This window comes from Mya arenaria, chromosome 8, assembly GCF_026914265.1.
Source record: "Mya arenaria isolate MELC-2E11 chromosome 8, ASM2691426v1".
NCBI lineage: Eukaryota > Metazoa > Mollusca > Bivalvia > Myida > Myidae > Mya > Mya arenaria.
The window spans coordinates 17,857,989-17,875,646 of record NC_069129.1 but is presented as its reverse complement, the minus strand read 5'-3'; the positions used below and the strand labels follow the sequence as shown (position 1 = coordinate 17,875,646).

The following is a 17,658-nucleotide window of genomic DNA, read 5'->3' as shown; positions in this document are numbered from 1 at the left end:
AAAAGTTCATAAAGGGAAACATTCTGAATAGGTTTGATGAGTATTATACTAAATATAATGCCTCTAGTTGTTCCAAAGATTTTTTAAGATTCGACCTAGTGACCTAGTTTTTACTCTTTGTGAACCACTTTTACAAGCTGTCAAGGTTTGATCAAGGGGATCATTCTGACCAAGTTTTAACATAATCTGACCAATCCTTACCATATTTGGTTTGGACAGAAAAAAAATGTGATGGAAGGACGGAATGATAGACAACTCCAACTCATTACCAAAACTTTTTGTTCGCTGGAGGAAAACAAAATGGACAACTCAAAACAATCCAGTGACATATTTACTCTTTTTATTTAATCATTCATTATGACCTTCTTTAAAGACCATTAAACATAGGACACATATGTGTGACACATTGCATATATTAGAATATTGGTAAAAGTTCAAAGTAAAGTCTTCACAGATCTAAAGACAGCAGATACAAATACAAGAAGCATTTTGAAGCGAATTGTATAAAACTTGGATAAGTTGTAAGGATAATTTTCATATTTAAATGATTTGATTGGCTAATATTAATTTTGAATAAATATTGACTAATCAATGAAAAAACTGGCCAACTGTAACCAAACCAAGGACTTAACCATTTGTATACAAAAGAAGAAGTTTAACCATACAAAAGGCCTATCAAACAAATTGTTTGTTTAGGGTAACATCTCCATAATTATTAGGTACGGCTTGTACATGTAGGTATTTGTTTATTACTTTTGTTGGTGAAATATGCTTAATGTTCAGATCGTCAAACCGTGATAGCTTGCATGTTTGGCCACCAGCAGTTTATAGATAATAAAAACACAAAACTATCTCGAATTTGAAGACAAAATAATGTATCTAGTCATTATTTCAGGAGAATATATGCATCATAGTCTGGTTGAAAATCAGAAATTGAATATAATCACTGGGGTCTGCGGCTTTGTTAGGTAAGGTAGGGCTACCCTTAACAAACATTTCTTTGTAAGTCCTGACTTTTAATGATTGCAGTAATGTATAGAATAGTATTTAATTTTGATTGGTTGATCATAATACACATATAAATCACAAATGCATTCAGTTGAAGACATGAGTGGCACTGATTCAGAAAGAACACGTGTGTTTGTAAGAAACATACATCTGTATATGTGTATAACATAAATGTATATGTGGCCAATTGCAGAAGTATTATTGCAAAATGCAAAAAAAAAGAGATTTGTTATGACAGCTCATGAAAAGGTTATTAATACAATATTTCTATTGATCTTACAAACAGATAAACAATATACAGGAGAACTTTCTTAAATGGTTACATATTTAAGGATCAGAAGGAACATACATTGTTTTGGCTGTAATGAGTTGTAATAATAAGTATTTGATGATTTCTGATGGTTGATTGAAAAATAACAGTGAAATATATCCTGATTAACTAGTAGTATGAAACAGTGCGTAATATAAAACTAAAGCAAATTTCACTGTTTCTCTCATTTGAGCCCGCTTAACTGTAAAAGTGAATGTAATACACACAGAGCAGAAGTAAAATAAATTTTGTCATTTGCAGCTATTTCACGATAGTTCAATTAAATATCAATTACGGTAATTATTTTTTGATAAATCTTAAGCAAGGAATAAAAAGAAAAAGTGTTTGCCTGAGTGTAAAATTACAATATATTTAATTTTCTTACTCATGGCAAAGCCACTTGTTAAATATAGCTTTTGGTGCTTGGTTAAATATATTGCTATCTTACACTGAGACAAAGAATTCCTCTCTTTGATTCAGTTAAATACCATGGTAACCATGAGAAATAAAGTCACAAAACTTATTACAATATTTTTTTACTAAAATAATTGTTGAGAATGTGGAATATATTTTATTAAGTTTAAAACTTAAAAAAATGCTTTTGTATATTCGTTAGCAGGATGGTAATCGATCAACCTTTAGATATGGTGAAATCAGTGAAAGAAAAAGTTAGAACACTTTAAATTTGAGGTAAAAGTACACCTTCAACTCAAAGTATTAACTGTGACAGGGTAATTTAATGAGTAAAAATAGGAAAGTGTATATAAGAGTTATTTTAAAAGCAGGCAAAAAAATAAATATCTCTTGCATAATATATATGCATTTTGTACAATTTAACATAGTAACATTTGGTAAAATATCACAATAGAATTTATATTTACAAAACAACTCACACTTAATGCTATATACTTACAATGTATATACATTTATTAATTGAGGAGTTTAAGAGCATTTAAACTGAAAAAGTGTCAAAAAGACATATATGAGACAAATTAATTGCATTTTAGCAAATTAACAATAAACATGCACATAGTATGTACATGTATTAATGATTCCAATAGCAATCACTATGTAAAAATGAGACCATGCATTAATTATCATACACATGGTATGTACATGTATTAATGATTCCAATAGTAATCACTATGTAAAAATGAGACCATGCGTTAACTATCATACACATGGATTTTTGCAAGCTTGAATAATACATGAAAAACATTGCATTACAGCCATGCTATTCTGTTTAAAATACAAAAAGTTGATGAAATAAATACAAATGAGTTAATCTTTAATTTGTAAATCTCATAATATCATTGCAAAATACTATCTCTATTTTTGACATTTCAAACAAACTTGGACAGAAATAAATATCACTTCTTCCATTATAATTTTGATGTCAAAATAAAGATATTTTTTAATTATATTTTTGTTCAATCAAGAATCAAGAAGAGTAACATAATCATGGGGGCCGTTTTTTAATACTCCAAGGATCAATTTTGCACCTCGGAAGGATTTAAAACATTGCAGTACTACTGTTGAAAATATCTCCTAGGACTCTGCTTGCTCCTTGGTTTCTTGACAAAATTATACCCAAGTTTCTTCACACAATTTTCCGATGTAAATGTTATCGATTTGATGGCAACCATAAGAAATTATGCAGACAAACAGCCATAAAATTATATAACATCATTTTTATCTAATGTTTCACTTCTGCCTATAAATATTCTCAGTTCAACCACCTAAATTATGCTTCACTACCAAACTTAGATGATAAATTAAATGACTTGAAGTTCAAAGTAGCCAACATGGACCGAGGCCGTGGGCGTTCCTCCAACTCCAATCTACGGGGACGTGAGACCCCGCCCTGGAGCTCGCTAGAAGGGGTCTGGGACCTAGAGGGTGTATCTGGACTTGACTCCTGGCTCCCTGACTTTCCCGTGAGGAGGGAGACGGACGATCGACTGGCACGAATTATCTCCATGATCATTGACTTGCAATCACAGCATATACTCATCTGAGGGCCTGGTATAAAGAAAATACAGAAAATTTATTCACCTTAGCAACAATAGATAGTTTGTCTGGCCTTAGCAGACGGACACACAAATACCGGTATACCTGTGACCCAAAGGTTTTTCAGCCTTTGTAGTGGTCATCATTCTTTATTTCTTTTTTCATTGGCAAGAAAGTAAAAGACACACACACACACACACACACACACACACACACACAAAACTACTACCCTGCCCTCAAAATGTGGGTCTTTGAAGGCCAAACAAATAAATTCTTAATTGTGGTCTTCTGCAACATTTTTACATGAAATACGTTAGTGCCTTGCCCATTCTGCTTGATAAATGTTTATGCAGCTCAATTTTATTTAGGTTTTTAAGAGAAGGTAGCAAGTGGATTCCTTTTACCCACTTACATTGTACAAAGATGTTTACCTCTACAAATAAATTATCCAGAGAAATGGAATTACTGCATGTATACATCTATAAACATATCAGCATTGTTGACCAGAATAATAAGTTCCATGCAAATTATATCTTAGATTCTTTCTTAGCTATTGCCAAGGTTTATATACTTTATGTGGTCTGTCAACATCCTGCCACCCACCTTTCAGTAACGCCCTATTTGGCGGGGGTCTAGAGCCGACCCCAATGGTGTGTGACCTCTGTAGACTCCTCCTACGGGCAGGGCGGTCCTCCCCCTCTGCCCCTGGGGTAGTAACGTCATCCTCAGGGCCCCTGCTGGGAGGTCGTTCAACAGCACTTGTCTTTCTAGTCTGGACGGGGCTGTGAGGAACTGAGCCAGTACTGCAAGATGAACGACACTTGAAAAACTATTGAATTTTTAAATGTCTGAATTTTGAAAGCAAACAATTTGTGTGAAATGAAAACAGAATACTTGATTCAATGGTAAGTATCATTGAAGGTTCAATTTTGAATTATTTCAAGCTTGGCAACATTTGAAATTGACTAGTTTTACAAACAACATTTTGAAACTGGCAGATATTCAACATTATTTTGTAAATCAAAGTCTGAAAGAATTCAATTTTCAATAGTGCTATTAACATAAAATCAGAATTAGCTGCACACATATCTTCCTTAGTGTTGAGGGGAATGTCCTTATACTAGAATAAGTGAGTGAACCGTTAAAAAACACATAATATAACCAATTAATGGCAAAATGGAAATATGGACTTGTTTTTGTCAGAGACTTTCTAACTAATTAAAGCAGAATGTGTCCAGCGATCCCATTGGCTAAGACATGAGCATAACACCAATGGAAATTTATCTTTTACTTAAATGCTCTACCTGAAGTCAAATTTACATAATCATCATGAGCCATTGTGCCATTACAGAATTTTTTACACTAAATCTTATATATGTTTACAACATGTAGATGACAATGCTTAATATGAATTCAAGTTATGAATAAATTATATGAAGGTTTGTTATCAATTACATGCATAAATTAATATCTTTAAAAATAACCCTGCATACAAAAATACAAAGAAATGTTTTAAAAACAGATCATATCTCAACATAAAAGAATATGCCCTGATTTCTTATTCAAGTCATAAATTAATATCTCCACTTAAACAGTCTTCAGTGTTTAAACCACTCAAGGTCTTACTATTTTTAGTAAAGACTGTTTGGTGATATTTCACAAAAAAACAACGTTTCTTTATCATTCACTTGTGACTTGGCTTTTTTTTTAATTTGCAGTCTGGCTTGATTTTAAAGTGATTATTGGCTATGCAGGATTATGAAATGTTTTTTATGTATAACAAAACGCAGTAGAAGGAAAATTATGACTAAAATCGCAAAAACTGTTGGAAATGGCTGGACAAAGGCAGTAAGATCCTTGACTCTGTAGCTGGTCTGTTACATCCAAATTTTGCCTGGCCATGCTCCTGACTAGTGCAACAAACAAGAGTGATATGGAGAAAACGCCAGCGGTTGTTTATAGTTGGTTAGTTAAATAAGGGGCACAACTCAAAAAAAAAAAAATGGGGAGTTAATGGACCTACTTTACTTGGGTGTTTTGTCTTTGGCATTATGATCATCAAGTTTATGGTTTATGGTTTTATATTTACACCTCAACTTCCATTCCCTAAATGAACTGCCTTTCGGCAATTGTGTTAATCAATCGATGAACGCAACATCTTCGGATATGTTCTGATCGCAATTCATCACATAACAATATACATGAACATTTTTTATCTTGTTATTGTTTGTATTGTGTCAGCAGGTGCCGTAAAATATACATTAACATTTTAGTGTTAAATTACGATTTGTTAAATGTATCGTTGCCGTAAGTGTTTCAATTTTACGTTTTTAAGTGATTTCAAGTGGTTTATCTTTTCCTGCTTTATTGTGATGTCAATTGATAAAACGTTTCTGGTTACAGTCGGGTCATTCTATTTACAGGATGGGTATTAAAGAAAGGATTACTGAAAGGTTTTCTTAAATGAAATAAAGCATTTTTTTAACAATTCTTGAATAAAATAATGAACTATTGGTGTAAATATAAGTAATGAATTGCGGGATTGATGTCATTATCGGGGATATGAACGCAATTTGGCTGGTCAAAGAACGCTTGGAGTCCTATGGACTCCACACACTTTGACCAGCCCAAATGCATTCGTACCCCGATAATGACATCAATCCCGCAATTCATTCCTTAAAACACAGACTATGGCAATACCTTAACTGTCTTATTCTTAAACAAAGAGCAGAAAATGTGAGTGATCCTGTAAGAAGCCAATCAAGCTGTAATGAATGTGTTCAGACTAAACCTGACCTTTCATAGACCTTGAGAGCCTCTAGCACTTCTGGGCTCAAGGGCACCGGGCTTAGTGTGTACACAGGGATCTTCTCAAAATGCTCAGTGGGTACATTCATCTGAAATAGTTTGGTACAGTTTGGTACAGATATCATAAAATCATGTAAGGACCAACCGAGTAAAAATTAAAACTGAAATTATTTTTTCCGAATATACTCATGTAGGTTTTGTTTCAGAGATGACTGGGTTTGAATTACACATCTAACAGTTTACATACTTTAGTTTTAAAATATATTGTGCACAAATCTACTGTCTAGGTGTTACCTTTCTAAGACAGTAGTTACAGATGGTGCGTCCACAGAACTTGCACTTTGTCCCCCACTGGCCGAATATTGTAAACTTGGTCTTCTTACACGTGAAACACAGCTGCAATGCAACAGAATCATTGCTTATTTAGGCTGCAAAAGTAAATGAATTATTGAATATCAAGCCAACAATTTACAACTTTACATGAATGTCACTGGATTGACCCTGTGACTCTGCTTTCAAGTTAGGTTATCTTCCATTTAACTCATAGACTCTAACCACCATATATGTTTCTATCATGACATGAAGCTATTATGCATATGTTTTCAAGAAATAAAATTCAAATAAGGTATTCAAACAACAGTATTCTTGTAATCTCACAAATCTGTAAATAGTTGAAAGTAAATGCTTAAATGAAATTTAAGTCTCAACTTTGTATACAAATGTAGGAGAATAAAAGTTTTTAATTTTTGCTTATATGTTAATCAGCTAAGTGCTGAAGATGCCAAAGAATACACAAACTGTTAATTATTACTACCAAAACATGCATTAAATAGTGAATTGATAGTAAATGTAGGCCATTTACATTTCATCCTTAAATCTTTGTACACATTATAATCTATATGAAGTACAAGCACAAAAGTAAAGTCAATGCAAGCATACCTTTCCCTTGGCAACCTGTGTATAGAGGTCGTGGTCGGGGATGAGGGATTCGAGCTCTGCACGTGTGAGTACCGTCCGTATGTGTGTGACCTCCTCTAGGGTCAAGGACAGGCACTCAATAGGGTTCTGCCATTTGTGCTAGAAAACGGGGAGAGGGGAGGTTACTCAAAATGTCATTTCCATAAAATAATTGGATTTTGAGCTTAAGTTGTTAAGTTTAAGCTCAACAAAGTAAAGTTGAGCTTAGTAGGGTTATGTAAACAAAAGAAATAAGTTTCAACAAAAAATTGAGAATACAGTACAACTTTTAATCAATCAACTCAAAACTGCTATATATTATTTACATTTAAAAGTACATGCTCAAATCTACACAATATTGACCAATATTTCATTACTTAATCAAACTATATTTAATGAAAAAAACACTTCTGCAAGTAACTAAAACTAAAATAAACTATACATTACAGAAAACAAACTGAAGGAATGCAACAAAATGCACATGAAATAATATTAATAGGTACAGAATGTCAAATGAGGTGTGATATTTTAGGGATATACATGTACAACTGCCATAGCCCCTTTTACCAAGAAAAAAGAATTAAACAAATCTTTCTCTAATACAGACAGAACACACTGTGCCAAGAAAATACTAGGTCTGTGGTACAGAAAAAGATGAAATTTGAAACTAACTAAAGAAAATAACTCCATATATAATTTTTTTATATACATGTATGTAACATTTTCCGAATGAATCTTATATCAGCTATATTTACACTTCTTTTTTATTCATAAAGCAGACAAAAATGCTTTAATAAATGAAATTAAAAATTTCAAAACTTTTGAAATCGACCTACATGTGTACATTCACTAGAAAATTCATTTCTGCTTATTGAAACAAGATTCATGGAAAGTAAAGACCAGAGAAAATAGTTTTAAGATTCTCATTCGGATGTTTGAAAATAATATAGGTGATATATATCAATTTTGGTGATGTTTTGACAAATTTCGCGGAGGCTGATTTTTAAAAACCATAAAATCTCAAAACAGTTGAACCTGTTTTTTTTTACATATGCGGAAAGGTATAAGAATCTAGAAATTATTTTCTCCAGTCTAATGTAGGAAAAGCTGATGATACTCACAGACGCTGGAATGCTGAAGAGAGAGCTGGAGGAGGGAGGGGTGTTAGTATCGAGGTCGGGGGAGGAGCCAAGCCCCCAACTTACATGCAGCAGGTCCGCAACCTTAAACTCTGCCTTGCTGGTCTTAATCACTTCCGGAATCTCACAGGGCTCATGTTGCACACCGTCTGTTGTTTCAACACCATTAATTGTGTTGTTAGAGCCCGAGTGATGTGCATCGACTGGGTCGCGGAATTCAGGGGGTGGAATTATGACAAGCTGGTTTGGAATTTCATTTAAATGGTGGTTTTCGAGGTCAACTGGCAAGTTATGTGAGCCTTTCAAAGGTTTAACTTCTGGCCTCAGTCTCACTTCTGAACTTGAGCGGATTACTCTCCTAACTTGCTTGAATTCATGCCTGGCAGCAGATCTGACTCTTTCCTTTGCTGCGTTGTCTTTTTGGCTTTCCTCTACATCATTCTTTGGTACAGTTTGTTTTGGCAATGTTTCTTTGACTTGGGAATGTTGTGGCTCGGAATTTGAATTATTTTCATCACTCATAGAGTCTGTCTTAGCTACAACACCTACTCTTCTAAGCCTTGTTTCCTTTGGTTTTGCTTCCGAATCTGACTCATCAGAAACTGGCTTTGTAGGAATTTTCAAACGTATATCCGACCTCTCCGTTCTGATAGCAGACTGTCTAGAAAGCCTGACAGTCTTTTTGGCCATATCTTTATCACCTTCAACTCTATCAACAACACCACTTTGTCTTTCAGAAGCAGCTTTTACACCATCTTTCATAGTTTGCAGCTCCCCTGTAGAATGTCTTGAAATTATGGGAGCTCTTTGACCAGATCTGGCTCTTATAATGTGTTCTCTCATTCTTGATTGCCTGTTAAAGTCCAGTTCAGTAGCTGGCCTCTCTCTCTCAGATCTCCTTGCCATACCTAGCTCACTGGCTGGCCGCTCTCTGTGGGACTCAGTTCTAGACAATGCAGAGTCAGTCTTTTCACCTTTCCTTACACTTTCAATTTTTCTGAAAAACTTCTCCTCTTCCTGTTTTATCAACAAACGTCTTGACTTAGTATTGCTGATTTCTGGCCTTGACCTGGCTCGTATGATACCAATTCTGGACTTTGGCACAGAATTCTCTTCGGAACTTTCCACTTTTTCTTCAGAACTTATCTCTTTGGCACTCTGAGATTCCTGCAATTTAGAAACAGCTGGTTTCCTACTTTCCGTTACCGACTTACTTTCTATTACTGGCCTACTTTCTTTAACTGACCTACTTTCATCCTTGCTTTCAGACTTATTTACAGAAACAGCTGTAGACATTTTACTTGAATCATTTTTTGTTTTCTCAATATTTTTTGTAGCTCCAATATGTAATTCAGATCTAAATTTTTCTTCGTGATCACTATTAGAATCATTATCAACAGTTTCCGACCATGCAAGTTTACTATGTTTGGGATCACGACGAACATGCTTTGCCCGTGCAGTACTAGCATCGCCTGCTACGCTGGCATGTCTTTGCATATGTTTTACGCGAGCATGGAGTTCACGTGGAAGAGCACGAGAATTATGCACAACACTGGGTTTAGGGTCACTTACAACAACAGCATGCTCGAATGGTCTATCACTTACAATACCAGCATGCGAATGTAGTCTATCTTTGTTAACATCAGCATGAGAGTGTGGTCTATCATTAACAACATCAGCATGTGAGTGTGGTCTATCAATAACAACCCCTGCATGGGATTGTGGTCTTCGGTGTCTATGTTGGTGCCGATTTTGGGATGATACTTCACTTGAACTGTCCCTGACATGCACTGACTGTGTACATACACTTTCACTAGAAGCACATGACTGACGAGCTTTGACAACATTTTGAGTGGAATATCTACGAGAACGTTCACTGGGAATATTAGTGTCTTTAGTGCTATCAACACTGTGGGTCTGCGCAACCTGGATGGAATGTCGTCTGGGAGATTCAGCCCTCAAGTTGGTTTCGCTCTCACTTCTTGGTGGCGGGAAGGAATCATTGCGTTTCAGGGAGCGTGTCTGAGGGGAATCACAACGTGTTGCTATGTGTGTTTCATTACGTAGACAAGACCGGGATTTACGAGGAATACTACATGTAAATGTCTGTGATCGGGACAGGGATAGTCGTCGGGCGGGTGACTCAGACCTGCCTGAGGACATGTGGGGTGACTGAGATCTTGGTGGATGGCCTGCAGGAGAGTAACTTCTGTGCGGATCTGAAATGGCCGCAACACTGACAGATCGGGATATACGTGAAGGTTCACTGTACAACATACCATGCATATCATCGTGCACCGTTACAGATCCATCAATCAGGTTGCCATGCGATTTTGACAGAACACTATGGCCTGCATGCATTAAATGAGATTTGTGTCGAGATTTTGTGCAAGAATGTGCCGATACATGTGGTTGACAGTCTTCACTAGATTGAAGCCTGTCTCCCGAGTGTTTTTGGCGGTACGACACAAGTTTAGATCTCGATGGTCTCCGGCATGCACTGTCACGATTAAAACCGCTAGAAGTGACAGTTTCTTCCTCCTCGTCTTCCTCTGCAACTGATGCATGCTGGGACGGTGCAGATACCTTTTGGCCGTTCTTCGTGTCACATGACCCGATGGTGTGCCGTCTGTGTAGAGACTGCTGACTAGGGCTATGCTGAATGAGATCCTTCGCCACTGAAATGACATGAAAAATTACAGTACAAAAAAAACTAAATAAATACTTCAAAACTGAACCTTGTACTCCATACTTGTAACTAAATCACGCCAGTCATAGATCTTCGAATAATAGAAAATCTTGAGGATTTCTTGAAACAACATGGCTGTTTGTCTTAAAGATGCCAACAGTATGTGCTCAAGACCTATTGGATGAGAGGTGGACAAATGTACCATCATCTTACCAGCTTTCTTCCATGTTCTTAAATATATATTTACGTTTATACTGTTTCACACAGCTTAAGCTTAGATCCAGGTGCAATCTTCCGGGGGTATAATGTGGCCACAATTGGACCTTACAGATCTCTAAGCATAATTGTCTGGCAGGAATAACTGGGCCTAAACAGGTCTTACCAGCTGCTCTCATTGTGCGATAGTCAGGTGGGGTTAACAGAGACATAACTGGTCCTAAACAGGTTTTACCAGCTCCTCTCCATGCATGATAGTCTGGGGGAATAATGGGGCCTAAACAGGTCTTACCTGCTGCTCTCAAAGCGCAATTGTCAGGTAGGGTTAAAAGAGACATAACTGGTCATTAACAGGTTTTACCAGCTCCTCTCCAGGCATGATTGTCTGGGGGAATAATGGGGACATAATGAGGCCTAAACAGGTCTTACCAGCTCCTCTCCAAGCATGATTGTCTAGCGGGAATAATGGGTATATAACTGGTCCTAAACAGGTCTTACCAGCTCCTCTCCAAGCATGATTGTCTAGCAGGAATAATGGGTATATAACTGGTTCTAAACAGGTCTTACCAGCTCTCTCCAAGCATAATTGTCTAGCGGGAATAATGGGTATATAACTGGGCCTAAACAGGTCTTACCAGCTCCTCTCCAAGCGTGATTGTCTAGCGGGAATAATGGGTATATAACTGGTCCTAAACAGGTCTTACCAGCTCCTCTCCAAGCATGATTGTCTAGCAGGAATAATGGGTATATAGCTGGTCCTAAACAGGTCTTACCAGCTCTCTCCAAGCATAATTGTCTAGCGGGAATAATGGGTATATAACTGGTCCTAAACAGCTCTTACCAGCTCCTCTCCAAGCATGATTGTCTGGCAGGGATAATGGGTATATAACTGGTCCTAAACAGGTCTTACCAGCTCCTCTCCAAGCATGATTGTCTAGCAGGAATAATGGGTATATAACTGGTCCTAAACAGGTCTTACCAGCTCTCTCCAAGCATAATTGTCTAGCGGGAATAATGGGTATATAACTGGGCCTAAACAGGTCTTACCAGCTCCTCTCCAAGCGTGATTGTCTAGCGGGAATAATGGGTATATAACTGGTTCTAAACAGGTCTTACCAGCTCCTCTCCAAGCATGATTGTCTAGCAGGAATAATGGGTATATAGCTGGTCCTAAACAGGTCTTACCAGCTCTCTCCAAGCATAATTGTCTAGTGGGAATAATGGGTATATAACTGGTCCTAAACAGCTCTTACCAGCTCCTCTCCAAGCATGATTGACTGGCAGGGATAATGGGTATATAACTGGTCCTAAACAGGTCTTACCAGCTCCTCTCCAAGCATGATAGTCTAGCAGGAATAATGGGTATATAACTGGTCCTAAACAGGTCTTACCAGCTCTCTCCAAGCATTATCGTCTGGCAGGGATAATGGGTATATAACTGGTTCTAAACAGGTCTTACCAGCTCCTCTCCAAGCATGATTGTCTAGCGGGAATAATGGGTATATAACTGGTCCTAAACAGGTCTTACCAGCTCCTCTCCAAGCATGATTGTCTAGCAGGAATAATGGGTATATAACTGGTTCTAAACAGGTCTTACCAGCTCTCTCCAAGCATAATTGTCTAGCGGGAATAATGGGTATATAACTGGGCCTAAACAGGTCTTACCAGCTCCTCTCCAAGCGTGATTGTCTAGCGGGAATAATGGGTATATAACTGGTCCTAAACAGGTCTTACCAGCTCCTCTCCAAGCATGATTGTCTAGCAGGAATAATGGGTATATAGCTGGTCCTAAACAGGTCTTACCAGCTCTCTCCAAGCATAATTGTCTAGCGGGAATAATGGGTATATAACTGGTCCTAAACAGCTCTTACCAGCTCCTCTCCAAGCATGATTGTCTGGCAGGGATAATGGGTATATAACTGGTCCTAAACAGGTCTTACCAGCTCCTCTCCAAGCATGATTGTCTAGCAGGAATAATGGGTATATAACTGGTCCTAAACAGGTCTTACCAGCTCTCTCCAAGCATAATTGTCTAGCGGGAATAATGGGTATATAACTGGGCCTAAACAGGTCTTACCAGCTCCTCTCCAAGCGTGATTGTCTAGCGGGAATAATGGGTATATAACTGGTTCTAAACAGGTCTTACCAGCTCCTCTCCAAGCATGATTGTCTAGCAGGAATAATGGGTATATAGCTGGTCCTAAACAGGTCTTACCAGCTCTCTCCAAGCATAATTGTCTAGTGGGAATAATGGGTATATAACTGGTCCTAAACAGCTCTTACCAGCTCCTCTCCAAGCATGATTGACTGGCAGGGATAATGGGTATATAACTGGTCCTAAACAGGTCTTACCAGCTCCTCTCCAAGCATGATAGTCTAGCAGGAATAATGGGTATATAACTGGTCCTAAACAGGTCTTACCAGCTCTCTCCAAGCATTATCGTCTGGCAGGGATAATGGGTATATAACTGGTTCTAAACAGGTCTTACCAGCTCTCTCCAAGCATAATTGTCTAGCGGGAATAATGGGTATATAACTGGTCCTAAACAGGTCTTACCAGCTCTCTCCAAGCATAATTGTCTGGCAGGGATAATGGGTATATAACTGGTTCTAAACAGGTCTTACCAGCTCCTCTCCAAGCATGATTGTGTAGCGGGAATAATGGGTATATAACTGGTCCTAAACAGGTCTTACCAGCTCTCTCCAAGCATAATTGTCTGGCGGGGATAATGGGTATATAACTGGTTCTAAACAGGTCTTACCAGCTCTCTCCAAGCATAATTGTCTAGCGGGAATAATGGGTATATAACTGGTCCTAAACAGGTCTTACCAGCTCTCTCCAAGCATAATTGTCTGGCAGGGATAATGGGTATATAACTGGTCCTAAACAGGTCTTACCAGCTCTCTCCATGCATGATTGTCTGGCAGGGATAATGGGTATATAACTGGTCCTAAACAGGTCTTACCAGCTCTCTCCAAGCATAATTGTCTGGCAGGGATAATGGGTATATAACTGGTCCTAAACAGGTCTTACCAGCTCTCTCCAAGCATAATTGTCTGGCAGGGATAATGGGTATATAACTGGTCCTAAACAGGTCTTACCAGCTCTCTCCAAGCATAATTGTCTGGCAGGGATAATGGGTATATAACTGGTCCTAAACAGGTCTTACCAGCTCTCTCCAAGCATAATTGTCTGGCAGGGATAATGGGTATATAACTGGTCCTAAACAGGTCTTACCAGCTGCTCTCATAGCATAATTGTCTGGCAGGGATAATGGGTATATAACTGGTCCTAAACAGGTCTTACCAGCTGCTCTCATAGCACGATTGTCTGGCAGGGATAATGGGTATATAACTGGTCCTAAACAGGTCTTACCAGCTCTCTCCATGCATGATTGTCTGGCAGGGATAATGGGTATATAACTGGTCCTAAACAGGTCTTACCAGCTGCTCTCATAGCACGATTGTCTGGCAGGGATAATGGGTATATAACTGGTCCTAAACAGGTCTTACCAGCTCTCTCCATGCATGATTGTCTGGCAGGGATAATGGGTATATAACTGGTCCTAAACAGGTCTTACCAGCTGCTCTCATAGCACGATTGTCTGGCATGGATAATGGGTATATAACTGGTCCTAAACAGGTCTTACCAGCTGCTCTCATAGCACGATTGTCAGGTGGGGTTAACGGAGACATATTGGGGCCACTGATATGTCGTCTGCCATCCTCATCTGTCTCCGATATGTACGAATCTGAGTCATCTGTTGACACCTGGAACATGACAAAGAATGGCCTGAATGGCTGCTCAATAATCTCCAAATGTTTGTTGGTGGTTCTCCGTCCAAGACCTTTTCAGTGGGATGCATGGTCGAGGTAAGTCTTATCAACATGACTGTATAGATTGCGTGAAGACTTACATCAGAGGTAATAAACATTAAATTAACTCATATTCGGGTTTTTAATGTGTCGATGGGCGGACAGCATACAAACAATATTATAAAGATGACCTAGGTTCACGTTTCTTGTTTGATAAATAGATATCTTAATTTTGACTCGTGACTTAGCTCAAGATTTTTCGTGATTATTTGATGAAGAAAAACTCCAAAGATAAGTATGATATATTGTATTTTTATAGTTATTTTCTGGAATTTTTGGATTAAAATGTTTTGTAAACAATTATTAGTTTCATTAACAAAACTACTTGTAGATGTCTATAAAATTTCATTTATTTTGGAAAATCTATATCTAAATCTGTGGTTCTAAATTAGATCTGAAAAGATTTCCCATTTAATAAATCAATTTACACTAGAACAAGAATGCCACAGAGTGGATGCCAACACCAGTCTGTAGTCTTTGAGGTGAAAAAGGGGCAATACTAAAAAATAAAAATAAAGCCAGAGTAATCGGCCTTGCTGTACTAGTGTGTAATTGTCCCTGGCAACATGTGACCCATTTCAATGAAATATTTTAAACAATTTTAGAGTTATGGCCAAGGTTAAAAGATTTGCATGCTGACACCACCATAAAGAACTTTGAAGCTATGACAATAACTTGACTAAATTTCTCCATAAAAAATAGGAGCTACAAAGAAAGTACTACAGATGTTTCAAGTCATCAGAATGCTTAAACAGATACCACAACTTTGAGTCATGTGATACAATGTAAGGCAAAAAGGTATCAACCCCTGCCAGGCTGTGTCTGTTGTATGATTGGTTTGATTGGTTACAGGTTATAAAACAGCACTAAGAAGGTTATTCTTTCAATCTACTACAGAAAAATATTAATCAGAATATAACACTGATGTCATCATTCACTCAATATTTCCTTGAACAAGAGCACTACAAGTGGATTCCAGACAAGATTAAAACACCTTACTACATGGGTAGGTAGCTGTATGAAAGAAAGGGTACGCATACAGTCAAATCCTGTGGGGTTGAATTCACTTGGCTTGATTTAATCGTTGACTCAAACTCGATTTAAAGGAATGATTATTTTTCTATTGAAGGTAAGTATTCCTTCTTGGCTCAAATTTTCCGAGGCTGGGAGATCAAGCCAACAGGATTTGACTGTACTATGAAATCATTTATTTTTTAACAGAATTTCATATCATTTCTGGTTTTCTTTTCATATTAAATTCAGACTTCCAAAACCCAAAAGGATGTCACTCATTCAACTTTTACTTTAGATACCATTGACGTACTTTTTTTAAAGTACCGAGTATCTCTTAAATATATAAAATCCACAAATAAAATAAATGACTTCACATTTGTTTTACAAATAAACATCTAGTAGCACCCTGATTTTCTAAAACTTACCATCTCACTTCCGTCATGCACCTAAAGGGTCCAAACATACAGATTTCAGTACTACATTTCTCATCATTAATTAACATTATGGCTTATCAGACAAGGCATTCCTTATACCATGCATTTTACAGAACACCGGTATACAATAAAACACATGGAAAATAGGCAGCACATAAAGGCTTGGACACAAAACTTGCAGTTAACAAGCAGACGACACATTTAAGAAGTTTTGCACATGCCAACTGAGTACATTAAATACCAAAACGTAAGAACAATAAAGCAGAAAGGCACACAATGTGACATTGTACGGCACATTCAGACAAGCCCCAAAACTCAAGCCAATTGTATAAAACTGCACTCTTTCTTGTGTTACTTTTGCATGTTAAAACCATTTAAATAGTAAATGGTACTAAAGGTTTCATTTCCAAATTTAATGTTTAATTGATAACCTATATTAACACTTAAGTTTAATGCTGGCAGAAATTCTTCATCTTCTGAAAAAACATCTCCCTTCGAGAAAAGATCTCAATAAATAAAAAAATAATGGTATGTTATGTCTAAATTTTAGCCAATCTATAAAAGGGGTTTGGTTTTCTGTATTCATGTCTAATAGCCAGTTTTATACAAATGCTTGTAAACCAGTCTACAACTCTGTTTGTACCTGGAAAGCAGCAACTGGTTTAATGACTATTCTGGCCGGAGGTGGGCTGCTCTCATCTGACGAGTCATCGTCATCACCTAACCATGTTGGCTTACGAACTGAAATAAACAGTAGAATTAATGAACTATACATATTATAATTACACGTATTATAAATATTTCTCAATGCAACTGATTTTTTTCCCCAAAATTGAAGCTCCGGATTTTGGACCAAAATTTCTCTGACACTTACATTAGTTTAAGTGTTGGTCAGTAATGGCGGAATTATTTTTTTAAATAAAATTATTATTAAATATATAATTACTTTCAATTTTCAACCTCCTGACCATTACATACACCTGTGTATGACGGTTAAGTTGGGAGGTACATGTCATTGGTAGTTAGGTATTCCAATATCCAACTACCAAATATTGGTTGTTCAAATATTAAACTACTTGCTTGTTGCCAGTTGAGTATTCGAATAATTAACTACAGAGTAATAAGATTATCAGATGATGTTGATATCATGCTACTCCACCATTTCCAGTTTGTTATTTGCGAATATCTAACTACCAA

The 17,658-nt window shown here is 37.1% G+C and overlaps 1 protein-coding gene across 3 annotated transcripts in view; it reads right to left on the bottom strand.

Moving 5' to 3' along the window:
• Positions 1–326: 326 nt before the first annotated feature.
• Positions 327–17,658, bottom strand: part of LOC128243175 (uncharacterized) — a 60,903-nt gene continuing 43,571 nt past the window's right edge. For 2 of the 3 annotated variants that reach the window (XM_052960769.1, XM_052960771.1), the window contains 8 exons: positions 17,105–17,202; positions 14,788–14,908; positions 8,215–10,910; positions 7,076–7,213; positions 6,431–6,532; positions 6,125–6,225; positions 3,932–4,131; positions 327–3,340 (listed from right to left, as the gene is read on the bottom strand). In XM_052960769.1, the coding sequence (XP_052816729.1) occupies positions 3,063–3,340; positions 3,932–4,131; positions 6,125–6,225; positions 6,431–6,532; positions 7,076–7,213; positions 8,215–10,910; positions 14,788–14,908; positions 17,105–17,202 (3,734 nt within the window). In that variant the 3' untranslated portion in view covers positions 327–3,062. The remainder of the gene's footprint in view (positions 3,341–3,931; positions 4,132–6,124; positions 6,226–6,430; positions 6,533–7,075; positions 7,214–8,214; positions 10,911–14,787; positions 14,909–17,104; positions 17,203–17,658) is intronic. The other variant, XM_052960770.1, reaches the window with a different exon arrangement.